Raw genomic sequence first — 27,964 nt, 5'->3', positions numbered from 1 at the left:
ATGGAATACCTGGAAAAATAGCAATAACCACAATCTATAGGGCTCCAAGAACTAATTATACAGCCGCATTCAACCGAAAAACTACTAATATTTTAAATGGACACAGATAGTAAATAAACTTTGAATTCAATACAATATTGAATGGATCATCTTGTTTGCAACAAAGTGCTCATCTGGGAATAAATGTCTAATGCTTTGAATGACTCGTAGAAATGTAATTTGCTGTGGTTGACAGATAACAGGAAAGGTAACATTTTGTCCCTTGATTTTTCTTGAAGAAACAACAACTGCCTCTCCTACTGTGGTCTCAACAACAACATCAAAACCACCAACAGCCCCGCCACTGAGTAAAATATTCACTAAATACATTCTCCTACAATCACCCTACATTGACAAACCTCGATTGTTGAATGTATTGTTTACGTTTTTGTTTCAAAAGATACTGCTGCATTGGGCTCTTCATTTATATTAAACACAATGATCTGATAGAGCAGCATAAGGCATCACAACACATTATTACATGGCTCCTCTATTTTCAGAACCTGGCGACTGCGTGATCACTGGAGACCCTCACTACATCACGTTCGACAAGACGACGCACCACTTCATGGGCGAGTGCAGCTACACGGCAGCCATCCCGTGCAACCAGAGCTCCACCCTGCCCCACTTCAACGTGGAGACAACAAATGAGTTCCGGGACGGCAGCACGGCTGTGTCTTACGTCAAGGAGGTCCACGTGGATGTCTACGGCCACAGGTTCACCTTAGCCAAAGGACGCCGGGTGCTGGTGAGGGTTTCACTTCACACTTGAATTGTTATTTGCACAGAGCTGGTGCGTACCATCCAGGAGCCATCACCATAAGGCACAACACTCTCTCATAGAGTGATATCTCAATAACTGTAATGTTCCTTATGATTGCTTCATTGCATTTTCCTAGACAGGCTTCCATTTTCAAAAACATTTACTTTGAATTTAATAATGTCCACGGTGTTGCCTGATGCTCATAAGAGGCTTCCTTATCTGGGACTTAGGAATTGGCTTCATAAAGAATGACCAAATATATGTGAACATTCAAGCCATGTTTATGCTATGAATCTTTGGTGGAAGAATGTCGATGTTTACAAAGAATCGTGGAGGAAATTTGCATGAGTTAAAAAATAATTTCTGTACTATGATCTACCATGCATTATTGATCCTCCTGCGAGGTCTCTACATAAAATGCTCTGTGTTTTGTTTACAGGTGGATGGGCTGCGTGTGACTCCACCATTCCTCATGTCCGGGGTGTACATCCAACTGAGTGGATCCTACGTTGTGCTCCAGACCGATTTCAATCTGGTTGTTCGGTTTGATGGGAACCACCATGTGGAGATAATCGTGCCTGGAGAATATGCAGGAGAATTGTGCGGCATCTGCGGTGAGTTGACCACCAGAGAAAAGTGATGCAATAAGCAGCTGACTGGACACTTGGATAATGCATAACATCTCAATGTGATTGTAGTTGACAGAATATGCAGGCGTGACGATGAGTTTTAATCTCTTTTTTGTCCCATTTGAATATATTAATTTAAAATCCGAGTTCATGAGGATAAAAGTACAGATGCCTCAACTAAACAGGCTACAGATACGTTACTATTTCTAATTATGTGTAATCGTATCAAAAAAGAGAATATGTGCTTTAACGTTCTACAGTAGCATGTCAGTTATTTTTTCAAGTTTTGCATGTAAACCATGTATATCGAAAATCGTATATTGCAATGCTTTGTGTTGTTTTACAGGGAACTTTAATGGAGATGGCTCAGATGACAATCTGAAGCCGGATGGGTCAGCAGCGGCCTCATCAAACGAGCTGGGAAACAGCTGGAGAGTGTTCAACAGCTCCGATGATGAGTGAGGATCCGTTCTTCTCAATAATCTCTATGCGTGACTGCTAATTACAACAGTATCATCCAAAAGCCTTTTGTGAAATACGCGTGGAAGGCATTGGTATTGAAAAGGAATTAGATCTCCAGATAGAAAACGAGTGTGAGAATGAGCCACACAGCAACTTTAGATATGACTGCTGTGCCGCTGAGGGTATATGTATGGGTGTAGCAGTTTGGGCTACAGTGAGTGATCATCATGATGATGATGGTGATGGCGATGATGACTGTTACTGTGTTTGTGTTGATGTTTTCTGTTTTAAACTTGGTGACATTAACCTGCTTGTCGTTTGTTGACAGTTGTCAAGATGGTACCGGGGAAATACCTCCATGTGATGAGGATGACAAGGACGTGTATGAATCAGATTCATTCTGTGGAATAATTACTGACCCTGAGGGTGAGTATTGCTGTCTGTTATGTTTAGGTGTCACTACACGTTTAGGATTGGTTACTCATAACTCCACATAAGATTGAAGTCATGGCATTTCCACTTCATGTATGTGTATCATTGCAAGCTAACTTTAATAGATATTCTAGTCTGCACATTCATTATATTGTGCCATTTTTAATATTATCTTATCACTTGAAAATAAATGTAGACATCAAAGCTCTTCTACAAACAGTTTTCTTCTGAACTCTCTTAAAGGCCACGATAATCATTCCTGAACATAATGACGTGTTGCCCATATTCTATATTAACTAATGATTACAACAGGCTGCCAGAAGTTTTAATGACTGGTTCGGTTTTAATTTGCCATTGATATTTGCCACATTTAGGAACTCCGGTCACTGAATTCAAAGTGCAGGACACAAATAACTGTATCACCATTTCCCTCATTACTGCAATCTTGTAGTCGTGAGATGTTTGTAAAAGCAATTTGTGTCGAAGAGGATTGATGTGCCAATACCGCTAACATTGACATCGTATTTCTTGTTTTGATCAGGAGCTTTCAAAGAGTGCCACGCGGTGCTGCCTCCACAAGTCTTCTTTGACAACTGCGTGTTCGACCTGTGTGCCACGGACGGGGACCACGGCTCGTTGTGCCAGGCCCTGCAGGCCTACGCCGATCAGTGCGCCCAAGCTGGGGTCATCGTCACGTGGAGGAACAACACCTTCTGCCGTGAGTGCAGCACCTGCTGTGATGTCACCGCCACACTGATTGCTCGGGATGTTGCAATTAATAAAGGTGTATAGCCTGAGTTCAAAGCCTTGTTTCAGTCACCCTTGGTTCAAATAGGATCTCACGAATATGAAGTTGATGGTTGTTGCACATCATTTTGTTTATTTACAGTTCTTGAGAATGAAATATATCAGTTTGTCATAAATAAAAAATCTCATGATTAAACATATTTTCTTAACCATTCGAAAAAATAAAAGTACAGTATATATTTGTTTTTTACAGTTCCAAGTATTATTATACCACAAGTCCTTAAACCCTCATCTATAAGCCAACCAAAGCTAGTTTGGTAGCTCATATCCCGCATCTAATTTTGCCCCTCAAAGATATAGAATAGACAAAACAAATTGAATGAGTCTGCAGCATCACTTGAAGGAAATACAAAACTCAAAAGAAAACAGCTTTTATCTTGTAGGACTATTTGTTTGAACCTTCAAGTTGGTGCCAGGCTGTCTGACATGAGTTTGTTTCTATGTTAGTCAGGTAATGCAGTACTCTATTTAGGTATAGCTACCACACAACTGCTGTGGCATCACAGCACTAATGATACTCTGAATTGCATGGGAAATGGTGTCAGCTTTAGAGAGTACCGTAAATATACATTTCCACCCATTAATTTAAAATGCTGTATTTTTATCATCGATAAGTTGTGTATTTTTAGCATCGATAAATGTGAAAGTTAGTTGAAAAATACAATTATCTGAATAAAAAATGTCAACATTTAGTTGAAACTTCATACCAACAAAATATGACAAACAGGTGTCTTGTAAACTTCATGGGACCTCCTTTGCCAGCACCAAAATATGAGAATAGAATGCATTCTGACCACAAGTATTGTGGTTATTGCAGACATGATTCCTTGCAAAAGGTTTCAATTTGGTGTTTTAACATCTCAACACCTGTTTTGTTGCCAGAAAAAAGGGGAAAACCTATTCTCATTTCTTGGAAACTGTTTATGAAGGATAGCTCAAAACACAGACATCATGGGAAACCCACGTCATAAGTGCGTAACAAACCCGGAGTGATATACCCTGAAATTGGGGACCGATTGGAGGAACTTGGGCTCACTGCCCGTCCACGGTAGGGCCAACGATGGGCAGTAGCATATTTGCAGGGGAGTTGAATAGGTAGGAATAGAGGGGGAGGGGGGAATAGAGGGGAGGGGGGGTAATATAACCACACAAACCCGGAAATAACATAAGTGCGATTCCCGAGTTTATCATTCTTGTTTTCCCCTCGAAACAACGGCCGTCATGTGTTTGCAATAATGGTTCAGTGTCAGAGTCCATCCCGTTCCCCCGGCCCCCATTTTTTCGGCCATTCATGCTGGGTTCAGCAGAAACGGAAAACCCCAAAACTAAGTTTAAAACTTGAGTGCCTAAATTAATTAAATAGTTGTCAACATTCAGAATGGTGCTGAAGCACTTTGATGACATTTCTATTGCGTGTGACACCCACAGCATTCCCGTGTGAACCGGGCAGCCACTATGAGAGCTGTGCCCCACCGTGCCCGGCCACCTGCAGTAACGCAAGTCTCCCGGGTGGCTGCAACCAGCAATGTGCGGAGGGCTGTGTCTGTGACGACGGCTTCGTTCTATCTGGGGACAAGTGTGTCCCTGTGGAGCAGTGCGGCTGCCTGGACTTTGACGACCAGTACCATCCGGTCAGTTGATTGATTTAGCATGACCAAGCAATGCATGTAATTGGTTACAATTTCCTGTCTCATGGTTTTGATAAAATTGAGTTGTGTACAGTAGAATATATTGATGTCTCGTATTTCAGAAAGAAGATATGTTTATATGTATTGATTAAGTTGAGTGGCTTTAATAAGACGATATATTTTTCAAACAATTCAACTTGCAAAGCCATAATCAATCTAGTTCCAGCATCATCTAATCTTACCACTCTTTCCCTGCAGCGTTGATACTGTTGGTTGCCATTCGGTCAGTCTCATCCATTGATTATCATTTCATTACAGCGATGTAACCTGCCTAAGTCCACTTACTTTTCTTAAAATTCAGTATTAATTACAGTTCTGTATATTTTTTCTGGGGATATGGTTTGCAATGATGTCGCACACTGTGAACGATCGCTACCCTGACGAGTAGACCGTGGTGGCAGGGCCCTCCTTCCATGCTGCTGATGAAGCGGCAGTCGTCTGTCTCTGCAAAACGAGCTCACTGATCCACGTGTTCTCCTTTATCTCAGTGTGATTCTCAGCCTGCTTATCCACGCTTATTGGTATATATTTGACGCAAAAATGCAAGCCTAAGTTTGTACTTAGGCATGATGTTAACAGAGTTTCTATCTCTGATATGCATATTTACATATAATCCAGCCTGCTAGTCAACAACTTCTGTATTGATCATTACATTTGGATCAATTTAAGTGAATGATATTTTGAATTCTCTGCTTATATGATCCATGAGCCAGACTCACCTTTAACTCAGAGTCCTTGATTTTCACAGTAGGACACCTACGCTATGTCACGTGTAAGATGAATTCAGCATTATCGATATAAATATTACTCACTCATTGATGGGTGATGGATAATGTTGCCCAATCACTGGACAGTTGTTCACTCTTTCTCCTATATGTAACATTTTCTCAGTATCGAATGTGAAAGAGGCAGCAATTCTCTCATTCATGATATCACAAGCTTTGAATACTCTGTATTCCTCGAAATTATACTTTAAAGATTAAGTAAGCAAATAGACATGTATGCCTGGGTGATATTGTCATAGTATGGGGGAAGGGCAGTTGAACTATATATTTTTACTTATCATCTGTGTTGCGCGTGGCAGCTCGGGGAGAGCTGGTTTGAGTCGGGGAACTGCAGCGAGCGCTGCACGTGCTTGGGTGGGGGAGACGTCAACTGCGAGGACTGGGAGTGCGAGAAGTACGAGATCTGCAGCGTGGAGGACGGCATCCTCGACTGCTACGCACGCGGTGAGTTGCTGCGTGGCGTCACAAATTAGGAGAGCCATGACGATCCTGTCACAGACAATGAGAAACAGAGATGTTTATGCAGCCAGGTTCGAGGGAAGTGTGGTGCTGGATGGAATACCTGGAAAAATTGCAATAACCACAATCTATAGGGCTCCAAGAACTAATTATACAGCCGCATTCAACCGAAAAACTACAAATATTTTAAATGGACACAGATAGTAAATAAACTTTGAATTCAATACAATATTGAATGGATCATCTTGTTTGCAACAAAGTGCTCATCTGGGAATAAATGTCTAATGCTTTGAATGACTCGTAGAAATGTAATTTGCTGTGGTTGACAGATAACAGGAAAGGTAACATTTTGTCCTTTGATTTTTCTTGAAGAAACAACAACTGCCTCTCCTACTGTGGTCTCAACAACAACATCAAAACCACCAACAGCCCCGCCACTGAGTAAAATATTCACTAAATACATTCTCCTACAATCACCCTACATTGACAAACCTCGATTGTTGAATGTATTGTTTACGTTTTTGTTTCAAAAGATACTGCTGCATTGGGCTCTTCATTTATATTAAACACAATGATCTGATAGAGCAGCATAAGGCATCACAACACATTATTACATGGCTCCTCTATTTTCAGAACCTGGCGACTGCGTGATCACTGGAGACCCTCACTACATCACGTTCGACAAGACGACGCACCACTTCATGGGCGAGTGCAGCTACACGGCAGCCATCCCGTGCAACCAGAGCTCCACCCTGCCCCACTTCAACGTGGAGACAACAAATGAGTTCCGGGACGGCAGCACGGCCGTGTCTTACGTCAAGGAGGTCCACGTGGATGTCTACGGCCACAGGTTCACCTTGGCCAAAGGACGCCGGGTGCTGGTGAGGGTTTCACTTCACACTTGAATTGTTATTTGCACAGAGCTGGTGCTGTGCCATCCAGGAGCCATCACCATTAAGGCACAACACTCTCTCATAGAGTGATATCTCAATAACTGTAATGTTCCTTATGATTGCTTCATTGCATTTTCCTAGACAGGCTTCCATTTTCAAAAACATTTACTTTGAATTTAATAATGTCCACGGTGTTGCCTGATGCTCATAAGAGGCTTCCTTATCTGGGACTTAGGAATTGGCTTCATAAAGAATGACCAAATATATGTGAACATTCAAGCCATGTTCATGCTATGAATCTTTGGTGGAAGAATGTCGATGTTTACAAAGAATCGTGGAGGAAATTTGCATGAGTTAAAAAATAATTTCTGTACTATGATCTACCATGCATTATTGATCCTCCTGCGAGGTCTCTACATAAAATGCTCTGTGTTTTGTTTACAGGTGGATGGGCTGCGTGTGACTCCTCCGATCCTCATATCCGGGGTGTACATCCAACTGAGTGGATCCTACGTTGTGCTCCAGACCGATTTCAATCTGGTTGTTCGGTTTGATGGGAACCACCATGTGGAGATAGTCGTGCCTGGAGAATACGCGGGGCAACTGTGCGGAATCTGCGGTGAGTTGACCACTAGAGAAAAGTGATGCAATAAGCAGTTGACTGGACACTTGGAGAATGCATAACATCTCAATGTGATTGTAGTTGACAGAATATGCAGGCGTGACGATGAGTTTCTAATCTCTTTTTGTCCCATTTGAATATATTCATTTAAAATCCGAGTTCATAAGGATAAAAGTACGGATGCCTCAACTAAACAGGCTACAGATACGTTAGTATTTCTAATTATGTGTAATCGTATCAAAAAAGAGAATATGTGCTTTAACGTTCTACAGTAGCATGTCAGTTATTTTTTTAAGTTTTTCATGTAAACCATGTCTATCGAAAATCGTATATTGCAATGCTTTGTGTTGTTTTACAGGGAACTTTAATGGAGATGGCTCAGATGACAATCTGAAGCGGGATGGGTCGGCAGCGGCCTCATCAAACGAGCTGGGAAACAGCTGGAGAGTGTTCAACAGCTCCGATGATGAGTGAGAATCCGTTCTTCTCAATTATCTCCATGCATAGTCTGCTCATTACAACAGTATCATTCTAGATTTGAAGTCTTCGGGACTGCAATGATCCATACTCGGTATCATTGCAAAAGCCTCTAGGCAATACACATAAGGCATTGGTATTGAAAAGGAATTAGATCTCCAGATAGAAAACGAGAGTTAAAATGAGCCACACAGTCACGTTAGATGTGATTGCCTGTGCTCCTGAGGGTATATATATGAGTGTCAGCAGTTTGGGCTACAGTGAGTGATCATCATGATGGTGATGGCGATGATGACTGTTATTATACTCTTTGGTTATTTCGGTAAAGTCACGTAGGTATAAAATAAAATAAATCACGACGTTTCGGGCGCAACACAAGCGTCCGTCATTTTATACCAGTCACGAAAGCTTCAAATCAAGACTGTTATTATGTTTGTGTTGATGTTTTCTCTTTTAAACAGTTATGTTAACCTGCGTGTCGTGTGTTGACAGTTGTCAAGATGGTACCGGGGACATACCTCCATGTGATGAGGATGAGAAGGACGTGTATGAATCAGATTCATTCTGTGGAATAATCACTGACCCTGAGGGTGAGTATTGCTGTCTGTTTATGTTTAGCTGTCACTGCTCGTTCACGATTGATTTCTGAAAACTCCACAAAAGAATCGACTTCATGAGGTTGAAGTCATGGCATTTCCGCTCCATGTCCTGTGTATCATCGTAAGTTTAACTGTAATAGCTATTATAGTCTGCGCATTCATTATTTTGTTCCATTTTTAATATTGTATTATCACTTTAAACAAATATAGGCTACAAAGCTCTTCTGCACGCAGCTTTCTTCTAAACTATTTTCAAAGCTACGTTAAACATTCCTGAACATAATTAAATGACATGATACGTTGTTGCTCATAATCTATGGTCGCTAAAAGATTACAACTGGCTGCCAGTCTTTTTAATGACTGATTCAGATTTCACTTGACATTGACTTTTGCCACATTCAGGAACTCCGATCACCGAATTTAGTGCCGGATGCAATCCACTGCATCACCATTTCCCTAAATACTGCAATCCTGTTGTTGTGGGATGTTTGTAAAAGTAATTTGTGTTGAAGGAGAGTGATGTGCCGATGCCGCTAACACTGACATCGTATTTCTCACTTCCATCAGGAGCTTTCAAAGAGTGCCACGCGGTGCTGCCTCCACAAGTCTTCTTCGACAACTGCGTGTTCGACCTGTGTGCCACGGACGGGGACCACGGCTCGCTGTGCCAGGCCCTGCAGGCCTACGCTGATCAATGCGCCCAAGCTGGGGTCATCGTCACCTGGAGGAACAACACCTTCTGCCGTGAGTGTGGATGCTGTTAAGCACTGTCTGAACTTTTGGCTCTTGAGTTATGAGAAGTACAAACATGTCTCATCAAAAATAATAATAATATCAGTGTATAGCATCTAAATACCTGAGCACACGAAGATGCTGTACTGGGTAATGTACAAGAACATAAATAGCTCATTCAGACAAAATCAAGAGGGGCTTCGGCAGATGGAGAAGCCATGTGACACCGTGCACTGCCGTTTTCACCTATCTAGCTGTCTGTGCTTTAGGCTCCATTAGCGTCTGACCTACCTGCGGTACGTTTAACTTCCATATTCTGGTAACATGTGCGCTATGTGTGCACGGGTGTGTACACGTGCACGCATGCATATACGTATTTCAAGTCCTTCTGTGAAAGTGAGAAACTCACTGATGGACGGTTCATTGTTCTCACATAATACAAGCATGTTATACATTTGCTGCAATATTTTGGGGGGTTTTGCACAGTGTAAGATTCATTCTTTGAAGATTTAAAACGTACTAATCTTATTTAAATACCTTAAAACCGAGATAAAATCTGGGCACTTTAAGCTGTTGTCTGCATGGCAAAACAGCTATAAATTACACAGCAAATTACAAACATTCAAGACTTTAAAAAAATGCATCGTTTGTGGCACCCACAGCATTCCCGTGTGAACCTGGCAGCCACTATGAGAGCTGTGCCCCACCGTGCCCGGCCACCTGCAGCAACGCAAGTCTCCCGGGTGGCTGCAACCAGCACTGTGCGGAGGGCTGTGTCTGTGACGACGGCTTTGTCCTCTCTGGGGACAAGTGTGTCCCACTGAGGAGCAGTGCGGTTGCCTGGATAACAATGGCCATTACCATCCGGTGAGTTACACACTCTAAGCACATCTTTACCGGGCAAAGTGCGAGTATCTTGCAAAATTTTTAAGATGCGTAACATCGACGTCCTCACTCTCCGAGAAACCCACGTTTCTAATGACAAACAGGACAGACACTACCATATCCACGACTAGCCACTACCATTCAGTATGACGTGGCCACATGTGAAGCACACCCTTTTTCAATACTTATGCATCATTCCTTTTATGTCGTCGGCAATATATGTTCAAGCACTGTATATATGTTTTTCTAAGTTTTTATTATCTTTCGCAAAGTCTGCAATTAGCAGTAATGGAAAGCCAAGGTTACCCAAAGAGATTTATTTTGAAATAATATAATACACCCATTATTTAAATCAGATGTTTACAGACTAGCCACATCCATAATGCTGCGTGTGTTGAACACTTTATACACACAGTAAAATTGTATTTCAAACTTACATTTTAAAATGTAAGGTCACTTGCAAATGTAAGGTCACTTGCACAATAGTGGAATCTGCAGAGACGCTGAATCTGTGTTGCGCGTGGCAGCTCGGGGAGAGCTGGTTTGAGTCTGGCAACTGCAGCGAGCGCTGCACGTGCTTGGGTGGGGGAGACATTCACTGCAAGAACTGGGAGTGTGAGAAGCACGAGATCTGCAGCGTGGAGGACGGCATCCTCGATTGCTACGTGCGAGGTGAGTTGCTGTGCTGCTTCACAAATGAGGAAAGCCATGACGATCGTCTCACAGAGAGAGAGACGGAGATTTTTATGCAACCAGGTAAGAGGTAAGTGTAGTGTTTGAGGGGGACCTGGAAAAATATAAATACATACCATCCATAGGGCTCCAAGAACAAATCATACAGCTTCAGTCAACCGAAAAACTAAAATTATTTTACATGAACACAGATGGTAAATAAACTTTAAATTCAATACATTATTGAATGGATCATCTTGTTTTAAACCCAGTGACCATCTTTAGGAAAGCATATTAATTGGCTTTAATGACTGGTGAAAATGTACTTTGTATCAATAAACAAGATAAGGGGAAGGATAACGCTTTGACATTTTTGCTGTTTCTTTCAGGAACAACCGCTTCTCCTCCTCATATCTCCACAACAGCACCACCGACAGTCCCGCCACCGAGTACGATGTTCACTTCACACTGGCAAAGCTTACAGTTGGAAACCATTGTGCTTTAGCAGAATTTTTTTTACCGACGTAAATACCTCTGCAACACCACCTGCCTGCCTTATTAGAAATGCTCATATCATCGTTGTTAGCCTCTCATCTTCATCACCCATGATCTGTCCACTTGTAGTTGAAATTATCTTACAAGTCATTTAAAAATAAACCGACATCCTTAATATTTTTTTCTAGAACCTGGTGACTGCGTGATCACTGGAGACCCTCACTACATCACTTTCGACAAGACGACGCACCACTTCATGGGCGAGTGCAGCTACACGGCAGCCATCCCGTGCAACCAGAGCTCCACCCTGCCCCACTTCAACGTGGAGACAACAAATGAGTTCCGGGGCGGCAGCACGGCCGTGTCTTACGTCAAGGAGGTCCACGTGGATGTCTACGGCCACAGGTTCACCTTGGCCAAAGGACGTCGGGTGCTGGTGAGCGTTACACCGTACCTTCATGGTCATGTCTATAGGGTTGCCACACTCAGGCAGAAGCTAAAGGGGAAAAAACACAAACGTTTTCATTTTCTCCTTTGGCTGAAAAAGGTAAACTTGTCTCCCAATTGTGCTGCACAGTATACCGGAACCTTGCTAACCTGATGAGTGCCCACTGAGAGAGCAACTTTCATCAATAATAATTATAGCTCATATAGCGTATTTCACACTCGTAAAATATAAAATACAACAATTACAATTAAGAAGTGGTTAAGTTAAAATAGGAAATGCTTTCTGAAAGAGAAATGTTGTTAGGGAGGAATGAAAAACCCTAGTTTAGTGGAGAAGCCTAGTACATACAATAGTTATAGCTTACAGACCTTTGGCAATCCATCTGCTGGACACGGCCCTCCTGTGCCATTCGTGGGGGTTGTGTGATCACTGTTCACGACGCTGGTCAATATAGGTGGGTGACGGAGGAGCTCAGGCTGGTTCAGATGTCATGTAATGTATTCATGAAGAATCGCGAAATCAAGCTAAAAGCATCTCTAATGCGCATTGTCGTCCTATCAAACTGTGTTCATCAAGTGAATGCTATGGTCTCACTTGCAGTGTTTGAACTCGAGGTGTTCTTGAGTTCGTCTGGTCGGTTGTTCTATGTAACGAGGCTTGCTTTCTGAAAGCGCCTGTGATGTTGTTAGCCACGGCTGGGAATCAAACTCAGGTCACTGGATTCATAGCGCAGTATGTGAACCCCTCCCACTTCTTCCCCAAGTCTCATCTGATAATGGCTTATTTTTTCTGTGATGGTTATTATGTTTACAATGATAATCTTATTTGTATTTAAACCATCATACTTGTAATTGTGTATTATAATTCATAGTGTTATGTGTAAACCAGTGCGTCCGCTCCACCACTCCACAATAATAGGATATACTGTAGCAAATATATATATGTTGTACGTGTAATATATATTCTAGGTTTTGCTCACTAAAATTGTTAAACATGTGCATGTGGAAATAACACAAGTGTTTCAAATCTATGACAGAAATTCTTATAATTTAACAATAGGTGTTTTTTTTCTCCAAAATATTTTGTTTATATCTCAAACAAAACGTTTCGGCAATTTAATGAAGCCAAGGGTGGGAGCGGAAATGATGGAGTGGTGTGTTGACCTGGGAAGTGGCGCAGGATTCCAGCGGTGGACCAAGAGTAGTGGGTACAAGTTTCCCTTGGCCTAGTCCGGCGTGTGCACTGTGTGCAGCACATGTACGGTACACGAGAAGGTGTGAGATTGTATTAGATGCACGACTGGGACCCTCACTTGAGCTGTGTGCTGTTTTACAGGTGGAAGGACGGCGTATGACCACTCCGCTGCTGCTGTCGGGGGTGCACGTGTACCTGAGCGGATCCTACGTTGTGCTCGAGACTGATTTCAATCTGGTTGTTCGGTTTGACGGAAACCACCATGTGGAGATAGTCGTGCCGAACGAGTACGCTGGGATGCTGTGCGGCATCTGCGGTGAGTGCCGAGAACAGGCTGGATGAATGCTGATTTGAACATTTATTTCACCTGACAATAAATCAGGCTCGCAATGATACAGGGGTTTGTACACTTTTCAATGGGAGACAAAACACTCTTAAAAACGGAAAACAGTCACGCAACAAGGTTAATTTACCAAGGCATGTATTGGCCTGCCAGGATCTGCAGGAAGGCACGTACTGGGCTACCTTCCTGATCTCGTCAAGGAACATAAACCATCACACGAACTCCGGTCATCCTCGCAGTGGCTTTTAGATAGTCATCGAATAAAGACGGTCACTGCATCGCGCGCTTTCAAATGCGCTTCTGCGACCGTCCGGAACGCTCTTCCGATATTAGGAAGCCACAGGAGCTATGCACTTTTAAATCTAGACTGAAAAGTATTTCTTTAAAATGACTTTTGTGTTTAGTTTGATGTCCTTCCCCCACACCTCCAATTAGCACAAGTTGGCTACGTACAGTGCGAAAGAAGTTCAACATACTTACAAGGCAGTTGCACGTTATCGTCATAAGCTTACCAAAATGGCCTCTTAACCATGACTTTTTGTGGACGTAGAGGGGAGGCTAAAATGTGACTCTCAAAGGAAATGGTAGCCAATCACACATATTAATAGCTAATCACCAGCTCGTCAGTTTTGGTTCACTAGTGATTAAAAGTACATCTAGATGATCAACCAGTGACTCGGTGGTTGGGGAATAGATGTGCAGGTAGGCAGAGATGGTCAAATACTTATCAAATTATATCTGCTGTATTTTGCTAAATATTAATGTAAATTACATGTAAATTAAATAATGTTCATATCTGTGGATAGGTTGTATGAACACATCCCATTAACCAACAATGTATACAACTTGACTTAAAGCTTTTGTGACTGCAGGAATTAATATTCTTTGGGTCTTTCGGTAAAGCCACGTAGATAGAAAAATAATAAAGTTATCACGACGTTTCGATCGCAACACAAGCAATCGTCATCAGGTGAAAAATATAGCGAGAAAGCTGTCGAGGCAGGAGAAAATACAGCGGGAGAGCTGCTGAAACACGAAGTGATATAGGCTTGAGATGGGCTCAGCCCAAGGGTAAGTGGGCGGGGTTAGAGGTGTAATTTGCATGTCAATGTAAGATCGGTGATGACCCTCCACGACAACGATGCAGCTGTGCAGGTGGCCATTGTATTGTGAGAGATTCGCGTGTCAATGTAAACAAACCAACGGTGGCTGTGCTTGTGAGACATTTAGCATGTATGTAACTCAGAGAGACGGAAATAACTGCTAGCATCGGCAGGTAGGATGGAAACATCACAGGCAGTTATGATTTAAACTGGTTAATAACGTCCTTCCAATGATTGCTCAGTTTGTACCCATCCTCTCGGTTGAAATTGTGTCTGTGTTGAAATATCTGGATGGCTTCATGAACGAATCTTTGTTGATAGCCAGTGGGCTTGCAGAGTATCTTCGTCTTGGAAAAATCGATTTCATGTGAGCCCACAGCGTTAAAACAATGATCAGCCACGGCCGAGGTATTGGTCCTACCGTGTTTCAGATCCACCTTGTGTTCACGAACACGGTCCGAGACATGTCGCTTAGTTTCCCCAATGTAACTACTGCCGCAGCCGCAGCTTAGTTTATAGACACTGGAGTATTGAATGTCAGGGATCACATCCTTCACAGATGGGATGAGATCACACATTTTATGTACTGTGTTGAATCGAACATGGATCTTGTGTTTGCTCATGGTTTTGGACATCTTTTTGGAAACACCTGCTATGTTTTGCCAACGTCGTGATAATTGTATTATTTTTCCACCTACGTGGCATTACTGAAAGACCCAAAGAAAAATGTATAAAACCCAGTGAAAACCCACTCATATGTAAAAGAAAACTGGTATTTTAAATCGCGTCTATACATAAATACCTTTTAATTATGCTTTAGTTCTATTGTATTGTATGCACATGGACCAAGTGGATGTTATATAAGTGGGCGCCTGCAAATACTTCTGAAGCACGATTGTGACTAAACGTCACACTGCACTTGTTGCAATGCTGACCTCGAGTCACGGTTTGGTCGCCCAATTCACACTGGGTCACCATGGCAACAAGTGCAGTGGCTTACCCAGTGCGAATTGTCATTTATAGTTTTTTCATTTTGAAGCCTTCCTTTATATTAGTGCTCAATTTAGTCGTGCACTGAGATGTCTTTGCACACTAGCGTTACTTTCATGTTGTAACCTTGCAGGAAACTTTAATGGCGATGGCTCAGATGACAATCTGAAACCAGACGGCTCAGTGGCCGCCTCCTCGGCAGAACTGGGAAACAGCTGGAAGTCGGTGAACAGCTCGGATGAGTGAGTAGCAGTCACCCTCGCACTCATCTCTTGCTGTAGCTGAGCGTAATGCCCTCATGTGGGCCCAATTCTTTGTTATTGGTTCTTTTGGTCTTGATTTTGTGTGCTAGCTTACTATTTGTCTATTAATTAAGCACACCATGGGAACTCTGGCAAGTGGATGTTCCATCTCAAGGGATTTTCCAGTTAACATTTTTATTGAAAAAAATATTATCTGTGTACCTTACAACGGATTTTACCCATCAATCCCTTGAAAACTCATACATTCTCACTACATTCAGAAAACAAACTTATACTCATAAGCAGCTATTGTGTGTGTTCGGAGAGTATTATTTGCCCATGCACTGAGCCCAGCGACCTGAGTGTGATTCCTGGCCACCGCTAACACCAGTCGCAGCTGATGTCTAAACTGGTCTTGGGTCCCCTTTCACCAACCCACAGTGACTTGGTCCGCAAACAACCACCATTACCAATACGGTGTGGAGATGCCTTCATCCAACAGTGAATTGACAAAGGGCTGTGAATTGTGGCAGGCGGGCGGTGGGGGGAGGTTCCTGCTATGACATCTGCAAGCTTTCACTCATTTGAAAAACAATCGTGAAATTCTTAAATATAATTATCACAAGCATATTGTTATTACTGTTACCATAACTTAATATTGCACTATTGTTTTTCATAGGACAGTGATATGCCGGTATTCCTTGGTGTTTGTTTTGGCAGATGCAAAGATGACGATGGTGGAAGACCTGAGTGTGATCCAGCGACACAAGTAGGAGTTTGAAAAGGAGGGATTCTGTGGCTTAATCACCGACCCCAATGGTAATGTCAATTCTCAGCATCTGGGTACTTTAATGCACATTATTGTGTAACCACTTCCATTATTCACATTATGCAGTATTGCACAACATAACGACGAAATAACCTACTACTGGTGCTTGTTAATTCACTACTGAATGAAAGCCTCTCCTCGTAATGTCAGTCATGGTTTTTTTTTCGTATTTCACCATGCTGGTCAGCGTGGACTGGTGAACGTTTGAGCAGCGGGTGGCCAGAGCCAATTGACATGTCACTCTCCACCTATGTTTAGCCATTTTCAAGAATCGAACTCGGGATGCTGGGTGCATAGTGCAGTGCAGAAACCACGGTGCCTCTGCTCCAAACACACGCGTGCAGTATTACTCTGCAAATAGTGCAATTATTTAACATTGTTTTCAAGGCCTCGTTTATAAGATAGTTAAGTGAATGGGACTTAAGTATTGTGTATTTATAGAACATCATCGACCATACAGGTAGTACAGCAGCTTTGATGCATGGCATGATGAAGCAGATCTCCTTTGACACCAGCAAGGTAGAGGCAGCGATAACGCTACATTCAATAATTGGCCTATCACTTTGTTTGCATGTTTGACCACAAGCATGTATGGTTAATGCAGACTTGATACTTTGCAATAGGTTTATATTTGGTGTATGAACACCTGTATTATTGCTGAAAATGTTGAAGCCATTTATTTTGTCATCATAGTGTTAGGACTGAAAGAGCTGTCATCAAAGGTAAACTGTCCAGTGTGATGGTACGGGTAACTATATGTGTCCAGCGCGTGGTGTAATGTTAATCGATCTCGTTGATTTGTAATTATTATTAGACTTGTGAAGAACTGGAGGTTAACAAAAATATTTTTTCTACATTACAAGGGGAGGTTGGTATGGTTTAATTACTACTGTATTCGGAAATGGAACCATACAAAAGCCCAAATCTCTCCTTATGCAAGTGAGGCTAGGCAGAGGCCTGCAAAGATTAAAATAACAAAGCTGCATTCACCCGACACACCTTTCCTGACATCATTGTGACCAGGAGCTTTCAAAGAGTGCCACGCAGTGCTGCCTCCACAAGTCTTCTTCGACAACTGCGTGTTCGACCTGTGTGCCACGGGCGGCAACCCCCTGTCGCTATGCCAGGCCCTGCAGGCCTACGCCGACCAGTGCGCCCAAGCTGGCATAATCATCACGTGGAGGAACAACACCTTCTGCCGTGAGTGCAGCACCCGCTGTGATGTCACCGCCACATGTTATAATCCTGTGCTTTGTTCCTATCAGAACAGGATTGTTGAGTAAGAATTAATGGATAACCTATATGTCGTGTCCATGTTAAAAAAATCAAAAGCCAAAGTGGTAGAATTGGGTTGCCACTCCCAGAGGTGAGTTATCACACATGTGGCACAGCTTATTCTACCGCTATAATCAGTTGGCAAATAATTTCTGTTGGGCCTGCATCAGCATTCTCAACTCACAAATATTACCTACATTCATACGTATTTTGATGTTCGTATTGCAAACTGTAGATGAGAATTCATAGACAAGAGCATGTTTGCGCTTTATTTGCGCCATGCTAGATGTATTCCATAATTTCAAGCTAAAAAAATAGATATATATTAACCAAAACATTTGTATAGAATATAATTGGTTCCACGGGCGCCACATTCAGTTGAGGCGTGCAGTCTCGAGAGAGCCCATCAATTTGTCATGGTTGTGGTGTCACACTGAGCAGACACACAGAAGGGATGTGAGACATGGGGCCCTCCCGTTCTGCAGGTGTCATGCCTCTGGCACGAAAGGAGTCTCAGTCGTCATGGAATTGGGTTTAAGGTGCCCACCATACGTAATCGTCACGTACATCCGGCACCTTTACCTCCCTATGATAAATAGTAGAGGGGCAAGGTACAGCTCGATTGGTTTAAATGTCAGTTTTTTTCCAAGTTGCGATAGAATTAATTTTTTCTCATCAGTTTCATCTGTGCATTCCTTGAAGATCTGTGGATATGTCATTGTCATGGCATTGAACTGAAATAAAATCAATCTTCGCACTTATAAATATGCACATTTTAAATTCGACTAAAATTAATTTGTTGCTATTACAGATGATTTGTAGAGGTTTTGTTATTTAGTAGAAACTATCGTGTGTGTGTGTGCATGTGGCACCCACAGCACTCACTTGCAAACCTGGCAGCCACTATGAGAGCTGTGCACCGCCCTGCCCGGCCACCTGCAGCAACGCAAGTCTCCCGGGTGGCTGCAACCATCGCTGTGGGGAGGGCTGTGTCTGTGACGACGGCTTTGTCCTCTCTGGGGACAAGTGCGTCCCCGCGGAGCAGTGTGGTTGCCTGGATAACAACGGAAACTACCACCCGGTGAGTTCTACTCATTCTTTCACCCTCGTGTAAACCCACCGGATCTTCCCAGTCGGCATTAATGGGTGCACTGTGCCTTGGATGATTTAATTTTGTATCAGATTGCATAAATAGTGTGTTGTAAACCCTCCTCCACCCGACACGGCCAATTATAAAAGTTGTCACGTGAACAAACATGCCAGTTTCACTGCTTCAGCACACCAGTGTGTTGAAAATAAATCCACATCACATTTAACAATTGGGTTGCCTGACGTTTCACTATAAGTAACAACCACCTTACTCAGCTTTACTAACTAGCTGTGTCGGGTGGAGGAGGGTTTACAACACATTTTTACGTACGTGATCTAGCCCAACATTAATTATGAGTCATATTATTATTCGCAGAAGCCTACGTGTTAAAATAGTGTGCCTTTTTTCATTGTTTATCTGGTAGCATTTGATTTTTTAAAAATCTAAAATACAAATTCCACTATTTGTGGTTATCTGATTACACTTGATACAAAATTCAACCACCAATGACAATGGAATGTGGTGAAAATTATTCGATTCATGTAGCGTTCTCAAGACTTTTTCACTGCCTTCACGATCGTGTGGTTGCAGCTCGGGGAGAACTGGTTTGAATCGGAGACCTGCGACCGGCGCTGCACATGCATGAGGCCCGGATCCGCGAGTTGCGATGCCTGGCAATGTGGATTGCAAGAGGTCTGCACGGTGGAGGATGGCATTCTGGGCTGCCACAGCAAGGGTATTTGTTTTGTCTAAGACATAAATATTTAACGATCAAACACAGACACCGTGGCAGAGCGCTATAGTCTCGTTTGGAAGACAGTGAGTTAAAATCATAGTTATAATGCAACCCAGCCCATCATCCCTTCAGAATTACAAGAATTATTACTACATAATTAATATCTAACTGAGGTTGCCTTGTGGAGAGATGTATCCATGGCACAGGAGCGTGGAATTTCCATCTGAATTGTAAATACTAATGCAGATAAAAATTATTCCCTGCTGATATGAGCATTGAGGCAGTGCTCATCTCCTGTTTAGAGCCCTGCACCAGTGATCTAAATTCCACGTTCCTGTGGAGGGTGCGAGTCTATCCATAGAAGCGCTACGGTGGTGAGATGTTGTCTCCCTCACCTGGTACGCAGGAGATCATGGCATCGGACTTTGCATATTCTCTCTGCCCATGGTCGTGTGTAGTTTTTAGTGGGTCCTCTGGTGCTTCCCTCTACACGAAGCAACATGTGTTAAGTTTCATTGACTGCTACTTTAAATTCCCACATATAATGATATAAGCCACTTTGATGGCCAATCACGTGTGCCCATGCCACCTCTGAATATTAGTCCAAGCTCAGTTAGTTAGTTTAACCACAATCGACTTCCCCACAAAGTGGCAACCATTTTATCAAACCCAGAGGGGTGATGGGCTAAGTTTACCTACAACCAGGATTGTGAGTTGCTCACTCTAATGTTGAACCATTGGAGATGGATATCACCAAATCTGTGTTTGAATATGGGGAGACATACCCACTTTTTAAATTTAAATTGAATAAACAATCATTTTTTATCCAATTTCATCAGTGCCCATTGGTGTCGAACCAGGAGTTTAGCTAGTCCCGACAGGGACATTCATCCGAACCAACGTGCTCTCTTCTTTTACCTTCACATTGGAGATAATCTAGATTAACATGAACTGGCCTCAACAGCCATGGCCTCTTCATGTATCGATGACACTACTTATGTCTTTGCGTTACCATATGGTTTAACATTTGTTATTGCTTTAAAAAAATCTACTTTAAGCTTTCATTCAGGGTTATAAAAAAGGTGGAAGTTTCAGCAGCACCATTGATTAATACGTCTGTATGTGATCATCGGTGACTGGACATATCTCGAGTTAAATTTCATGTAGAGTTGTCTGTGGGTTTCAGTCGTTTGCACCCGCTGCTTGTCGTGAGAAGGGCCTGGTTGTGTTTCTGTGCCCCAGGTTACGCCACGTGCCACGTTGCCGGAGATCCCCACTACTTCACCTTTGACTTGATAATGATCAGCTACATGGGCACATGCACGTACACGCTGGTGGACGTGTGCAATGACACCAACGTGACGCCCTTCACCATCACCGCCAAGAACGAGGAGCGCGGGCAGGCGTCCGGCTCCTACCTCAAGCACGTGATCGTCGACATCGCGGGCCACCGCGTTACCCTGCAGAAGAGCCACCGCGTGCTGGTACGCACGGATTGGGCACCGTGAGAACGTACAGTCGCAGTTGAGAAAGAGAAGATTATTTATGGGCAGAGTGGGTGCGGCAGAGTGCCCATCTCACAGTTCGATTGCTGGCCGTGGCTAACATCAGTGGCGAGTGGTATCTGAACTGGTGCCCAGCAGCCCACCCCACTAACCGGTGTGGTGAAGCAATCACTGATGTGGTGTGGGGAGCAGATTGACAAAGAACTGCAAAAAAAGTATCTTATCAGCATTCCCTGAAACATTTGCTAAACAGTAGATATAAAATAAGTATAACATTTAAATCTATTTAAGAAGTATATGTTAATGGGAGCTTATCATGTGAATTTAGTTACGTTTTTTTTTAAGCAGGAATGTCCTTACTGTGACGTCAAAACATCTGAAAACATTTAATAATGGTTCCATTATGATTTTGGCAATGAGCAGATATGATTAACGTACAATGTATCACAGGGTTACATTGTCTTTTGTGATATGTAGTTAATCGTACAAAGTAATTGTGTGTGGTAAAAATGAGAGGTCTTGTAAAACACATCATGCATCGTGGTTTATTTTTCTTTCTTAACAGGTCGACGATAAGCGAATTAAGACCCCCATCGAAGGTTTGGTCCCAGGGGTTAAGATTGGCATAAGCGGAAGCTACGTTCTCCTGGAGACTGATTTTGGCGTCACAGTCAAATTTGATGGAAAACACCACCTTGAGATCAACACTCCAAGTACTTACTTTAACAAGGTCAGTTTGGTTCGGAGACTCAGCACCTACCTTGCAACAGCAAATGTCAGAGGCACACTCGAAGGAATGGTTTAAATAACATTCACTGCTCCCATGCTCAGGGCCTGTGTCACACAGTGGCAGTGGCAGAGAGAACCACGGCAAGGGTAGTGGACCTGAGAGGTGATAATATTCCTACATTGAATCATGGGGTTGAAAGAGAAAATTGATTACTGAGCAAAGCTGTGTGAGGAAAGAAGGAAGAGCATGAACGTTCCATCCTAAAACGAGGTGGCAGCATCATCATCATCAGCCGCGATCGATTCACTGATGGATGAAGGCTTTTCCAAGCTGACGTCATCTTGCATGGCCCATAATTTGACAATCCCCACCAAGCACCTGCACAAGAACTGATTTCATTGCTCCGTCTTCGTGGTGGATGCCCTCTCAGGAGACAGCAGCATGCGTTTTAATGGATTCATGGTGAACAATGTCCTATACAGACATATATGTTGAAATATTTCTTTACACTGTCGCTGTAATTCGTTTAGATGGTTTTGCCTGTAGCTAATACCATAGTTTTATTATGACCGCACGGATACATTAATTGTAATACAGGGATGGGATTGATAGAACGTTATAACTAGCTAAGTAACTATTGGAAGGTTTATTAATTAGTTTAATGTAATCAATTCTTGGATGCAAGGAGGAATAATTGCGCATGAACAATGACTGCACAGTGACCCACACCGCATCATTAACTCCATTCCGCAATCTAAATACACGTAGACAGGCTCCATTTTTGCCATGGTCCAGGCTATCTCAAATGTTCTATGCATTTAAATTCACTGGTTATCATTGCAGTCAATAATTACCAGGATTAAAAATGAATGTAGAGTCCATCTCATCTTCTATATAGACCCATTAACCCATGACACATATGTCGTGATCATGTCAAAAATGTCTTACATTGGTTCTTGTTTGACCGTGCAACAGCTGTGCGGCCTATGCGGCAATTACAACCAGAACGGCACAGACGACTACCTGATGCCCAACGGGGAGCTTGCCACCAGCGCCGCCCAGCTCGGAGACAGCTGGAAGGCCGAGGGAGACGCTGATGCTGGGTGAGTCAGCCAATGTGCACGGTTTGGTATCATACAAGCCACACAGCATAACGTGTTCCATGTGGTAATAGCACATTACAGTGATGTATATAACACCGTGTCAATCCACTGCTAATAGAAAGGCCCCTCACGTCGGGTTTGTCTGACCATACTTGACCAAGCTTTACATTGTGGGTTGGTGAAGTGTGGGGGGCTCCAGACGAGTTCAGATGTCAATTGCCACTGACGTATCCATGGCCGACGATCAAACTTGGGTCGCGTGGTTTCATAATGCGGTGTGCTAACCACTGCACCACCACACCACAACATTGCTTAATGTATCCTTACTTTAATTTACAATGAAAACATGAAGTACCTGAAACATTTATCATTATTTCATATAGTGGCATTGGTCTATCACATTATTTTTGTCAAAATCACGCATATGTTTACGTCTATAACAACAAAGATAACCATGCGTGTGATTTATTTTTTCACAGTTGCAAACCAGACGAGCCGCACATTCCCGGCTGTGAACCAATCAATGAAGAGGCCTATAAAAAGATGTGTGAAGTCATTATCTCTACCTCAGGAGCCTTTGCCAAGTGCCATGCCGAGATAGATCCCGAGCCTTTCCTGAAGACGTGCATCTACGACATGTGTCAGTTCCACGGAATGGAGAGCACGTTGTGCGATAACTTCCAGGCATATGCGGAGGCCTGCCGCGCAAAGGGCATCAACATCCTGTGGCGCAATGAAACCTTCTGCCGTGAGTTTTCTGCCTGAGGAAATTTTTGAAAATTTATAGATATCCATTATGAGAAAAATTTTAATTAGACACCAGCAACTTTACCTCCATGGTTGAAATATAAGCAACAAATTCCTTTTCTGCTTATGTTTTTTTTACCAAAAATTCCGAGCTATATCTAAGAGAACATGTGGTCAATATGTGGAGTATGGACCATTTCGTAACACACTGTAGTCTGCTCTCCTTCAATGGAGGAACAGCACAACTACACAAACTCTCTCCTGAAGCCGTGTCGCAGCGGCTAGCAGACTTCGGCATTGTCATTAAGCTTGTGAACATATTGCTGCCATTCTCAAGAATATAAACAACACGTAACAAAATCATTTGAAACATAACCAAGACACCCGTATGATAAAATCCGTACGTGTCTCTCCATTAGCACTGCCATGCCCGCCGAACACCCACTACACGCCGTGCGCCTCGCCCTGCCCGGCCACCTGCTCGGACATCTACGCCGAGGACGGCTGCCAGAGCGCGGCTCGGTGCGCCGAGGGCTGCGTCTGCGACCAGGGCTTCGTGCTCAGCGACGATCTCTGCGTGTCGCTGGAAGCCTGCGGCTGCTGGGACGACGAAAACAACTACCACTCGGTGGGTAGAGAGACTCCGCGTGGTCCACGCACACTGTGCTGCTCCATGCACCTCTCGTTCTCTGCGGTTAACACTTGCAGGAGCTGATTAGTAGAATAGCTAGCGTACTAGACATAATGGAATATATACGCACGATACCGGGTGGATCAGAGAGATAATGTCTGCGTTGAAGAGCTGAGTCCACGCTGAAATGTGAGTAGCCACCTATGGCTAGATTGGTTCTCAAGTATAGCAGCAAGTTCACGATCTCAGGCCAGTCATCATTGACTGTACACAAAAATCATGGTGTAAAGTTATACTTTAACATATTTTCTTTCAATTCAGCTTGGAGGACCTGGACATGTCATTGTGATTCCCATTCTGTGAACATTATATGTACAATATATGTGTCATTTAGCGTAAGAAAAAAGGTCTATTGAATGTATTTCATGACGTCATCCCTCACGGGAGTTTTCTCAACATGTGATGCACTGCTATGAACATTCCCCAGTGTAAATGCAATTCTTTATGGGGGCACTCCAGTTACACATTGGCCAAGAGCAATGTGTTCATCTAATTTCACGATTCTCTACACGAGTGATGCCAATGTTTGTGATGCCACCTGCAACACAAAATACTTAATATGCCATTACTTTGGAATGCTAAAAGACTATAATCCCACTGATCTCTCTGAACAGCGTTGGTAAGAGGGCTTTTGTCTCATTCGCTGCAACATTGTGTACTCGCTTTGCATGACAACTTCAGTATGTGCCTAGTTTGTGGGAAGGGTGTGTGAGGTCTCTGTATGACTAAGCTGGTGCTGGGACCTCCTTTGCCAGTACCAAAATAAGATAATAGGTTTTTCCCCTTTTTTCTGGCAACAAAACAGGTGTTAAGATGTTAAAACGCCAAACTGCAACCTTTTACAAGGAATCATGTCTGCATTAACCATAATGCTTGTGGTCAGAATGCAAACAAAAAACACACTCTGATAATATATGCATTATCCTTGAAACTGATTGGTCCACACCAGAGACAGCTTTCTTTTGAGCCTCGTCTCAAACGGTGTTAGACCAGAGGACGTACAGCCCAAGGACAATGCACTATCAGAGTAATGAGAGCTCGGGGTGAGCATCTACATCTTAACACCTGTTTTGTTGCCACAAAAAAGGGGGAAAACCTATTATCGACTAAACTGGTGATTGAGTGTGGTGTGTAAGATGTCGATTATTATTACGAGGTGTCTTTAAGTCGCTTTTTTCATAGCAGTCGTGGTATAAATGTGATTAATTTTTATCCGTTATAAATTAAGTGTTTTCAACTTACGTGGCATTGCTTCCGTGCATCTTCCAGTTTGAAGAGTCCTGGCTTAGTGACAACTGCAAACGAAAGTGCGTTTGCTCGGTGCCTGGCAATCCGAGCTGTGAGGCGCACAGCTGTGTGGAACACGAGAGTTGTCAACTGAAGAATGGGAAGGAATCTTGCCAGCCTGTCAGTAAGTGTTGAGCAAAGCTCATGCGTGCATGGCACAGGGTGTGCAAATCCCAAATGTCTTAATTTGTACCTTCATGGGCTGTTATTTCTGCTGCCTCCCGAAAATGCAGTTTTTTCAGGAACTGGTCGGTTTTACAAAATGCATGAGGTTGATAGCTTTTGTACGTGCATTTAACACTTTTGTGTATTGAGACTAACTGCATCGCTGCCCTCGCTCTCCTAGCCCTCCATTACTGAGTTTTCTGTAAAAAAAAAAAAATTAACCCATGTGGAAACATTTTATCCTCTGTGCCAGGTTACAGCACGTGTTCAATATCTGGGGACCCACATTACCAGACCTTTGACAAGAGGCTGTTCCACTTCATGGGTCGTGAAACATACACGCTGGTGCAGAGCTGTGGGGACAACAATAACCTCCTGCCCATCAGAATCCTCGGCAAAAACAAGCGCGTCGGCCACAACCACCGTGTATCCTTCCTGGATGCAGTGTACATTTACGTGTACGGCTTCAAGATCAAGTTTACCGACAGAAAGGATTTCGAGGTGCGGCGTTGTTCCCATTAACCTTTTTTAAACATATCGGATTGTGCTGTCAGTTACTGATGTATGCAGCAGTTTCCACATACACCCCTGAAATATTCCATGACATCATGCGGAGAGGTAAACTGAGATGTGAACGCGATGTAAATAAAGTGCCGAGTGTGTTGTTACACACCTGTGACGCCAGCGAGGGTTGATGGATTACGGTAGAGTTTGTGGATTGTGCAGAAATGCATATTAATCTGGTAGTTGGTGGTGGCGCATGTCTGTAATCTATCACTGTGGAAGTGAGGGTTGATGAATCACACAAATGTTGTGAAACTCCCATTCCTGTGGGCATTGGAATTCCATCCCATGGCTTGCCGAGAGAATGCAGTACAGTATAATGTAGACTCCATATTTTCTTTCTTTATGGAATAGAGTGTTGCCCCTCACAAATGAGGGTTGTCGATAGGTGCTCCAGTTTCTTTCCACGTGTAAGCACTCATTAATATATAGAGGACCGCAGAGCTCATTCGGCACCGGCTCCTCACTGCCTGGCTACCTTCCCGTTTGTCTGTGGTTCCTCGCGCCTCAGAGTCGTTCTCTCCATTTGCGAGCAAGCGAATACTGTACAGCGTGTTACAAGTTTAAATTATTATCAAACATGTTGCCTGAAAATGGCAGTACAGTAACCTAGAAGATGAATCCCTGCAGTCACGAAAGCTTTAAATCGAAACCCTCTCCCACTTATTTTTCGGTAAAGTCTACGTGACTTTACCGAAAGAACCAAGAAGGTGAATCCCTGCAGTCACGAAAGCTTTAAATCGAAAGTCCTCTTTATTCTCTTTTAGTTTTAAAAGTCTCTCCATCTCAATAGAGATGATTGCCAGGGATGAAAGTCGTCTTTGGTCAGTCCGATCCGACTATGTTTTGAGTCACTTCAAAGCAGAGAACGACCTTTCAACGGACGCTGTTGTAGCTGGTATAGTGAGCACCACCAGCTGGAGTAACCTTATTACCTCGGGAACCGTCTGCATCAGATCATTCTGAGCAAAAAAGCTGAGGAGCTGTCCGGGTGATTTGCATTCGTTCCCCACCATTTGTGAACTATACAATCCGAGCACCAGGTTCAATTTGTGTGCATAACAATGGGTAAACGTGGCTTCAGGTTCCTTTTCTTTAATCTTGGCCTGCACCCCATTAAGATCTGATGCCATCACAGAGGCTCCGCCATAAGTCTGAGCTACCAGCTTTTCAACGCAATTGTATTTCCCCAACACTCCAATAACATAATCAGCAATAGTCAGTGCTCGTCTGTCATCACTGACATCATCAAATCCCAAGAACGTCTCCCTCACCTCACGAGTCACCTCACTTTTAGCTACAGCGCAAAATTACAGAGGCCTGGGCTTTGTTTGTGTCATCCGTTGTCTCGTCTACTTCGACTGCAACAAATGGGGCTGCATTCATCTCCTCTTTGATATCATTTCTAATTACATCACCGACTGCTTCGATTAAATAGTTCTGTATTCTGTTTGATAAGCCAGAAAACACAGTGGATGTCTCC

The 27,964-nt window shown here is 43.1% G+C and overlaps 1 protein-coding gene across 1 annotated transcript in view; it reads left to right on the top strand.

Annotated features, from left to right (window-relative positions):
* The window catches only part of LOC133357470 (IgGFc-binding protein-like), a 122,070-nt gene that overhangs the window by 77,552 nt on the left and 16,554 nt on the right, over positions 1–27,964 (top strand). The window contains 31 exon segments of the mRNA XM_061575415.1: positions 279–347; positions 540–787; positions 1,242–1,416; positions 1,778–1,889; positions 2,222–2,319; positions 2,867–3,043; positions 4,561–4,763; positions 5,905–6,049; positions 6,437–6,505; positions 6,698–6,945; positions 7,402–7,576; positions 7,938–8,049; positions 8,549–8,646; positions 9,223–9,399; positions 10,050–10,214; positions 10,217–10,254; positions 10,800–10,944; positions 11,628–11,875; positions 13,223–13,397; positions 15,651–15,759; positions 16,439–16,509; positions 17,612–17,788; positions 18,742–18,944; positions 19,545–19,689; positions 20,932–21,173; positions 21,760–21,924; positions 22,900–23,027; positions 23,507–23,775; positions 24,194–24,402; positions 25,735–25,876; positions 26,171–26,418. Coding sequence (XP_061431399.1) covers positions 279–347; positions 540–787; positions 1,242–1,416; positions 1,778–1,889; positions 2,222–2,319; positions 2,867–3,043; positions 4,561–4,763; positions 5,905–6,049; positions 6,437–6,505; positions 6,698–6,945; positions 7,402–7,576; positions 7,938–8,049; positions 8,549–8,646; positions 9,223–9,399; positions 10,050–10,214; positions 10,217–10,254; positions 10,800–10,944; positions 11,628–11,875; positions 13,223–13,397; positions 15,651–15,759; positions 16,439–16,509; positions 17,612–17,788; positions 18,742–18,944; positions 19,545–19,689; positions 20,932–21,173; positions 21,760–21,924; positions 22,900–23,027; positions 23,507–23,775; positions 24,194–24,402; positions 25,735–25,876; positions 26,171–26,418 — 4,985 coding nt within the window.

This window comes from Lethenteron reissneri, chromosome 58, assembly GCF_015708825.2.
Source record: "Lethenteron reissneri isolate LAM-NWPU_2019-01 chromosome 58, ASM1570882v1, whole genome shotgun sequence".
Lineage (NCBI taxonomy): Eukaryota > Metazoa > Chordata > Hyperoartia > Petromyzontiformes > Petromyzontidae > Lethenteron > Lethenteron reissneri.
Note: the sequence above shows the minus strand (reverse complement) of the source record. Positions and strands in the feature narration are given on the sequence as shown.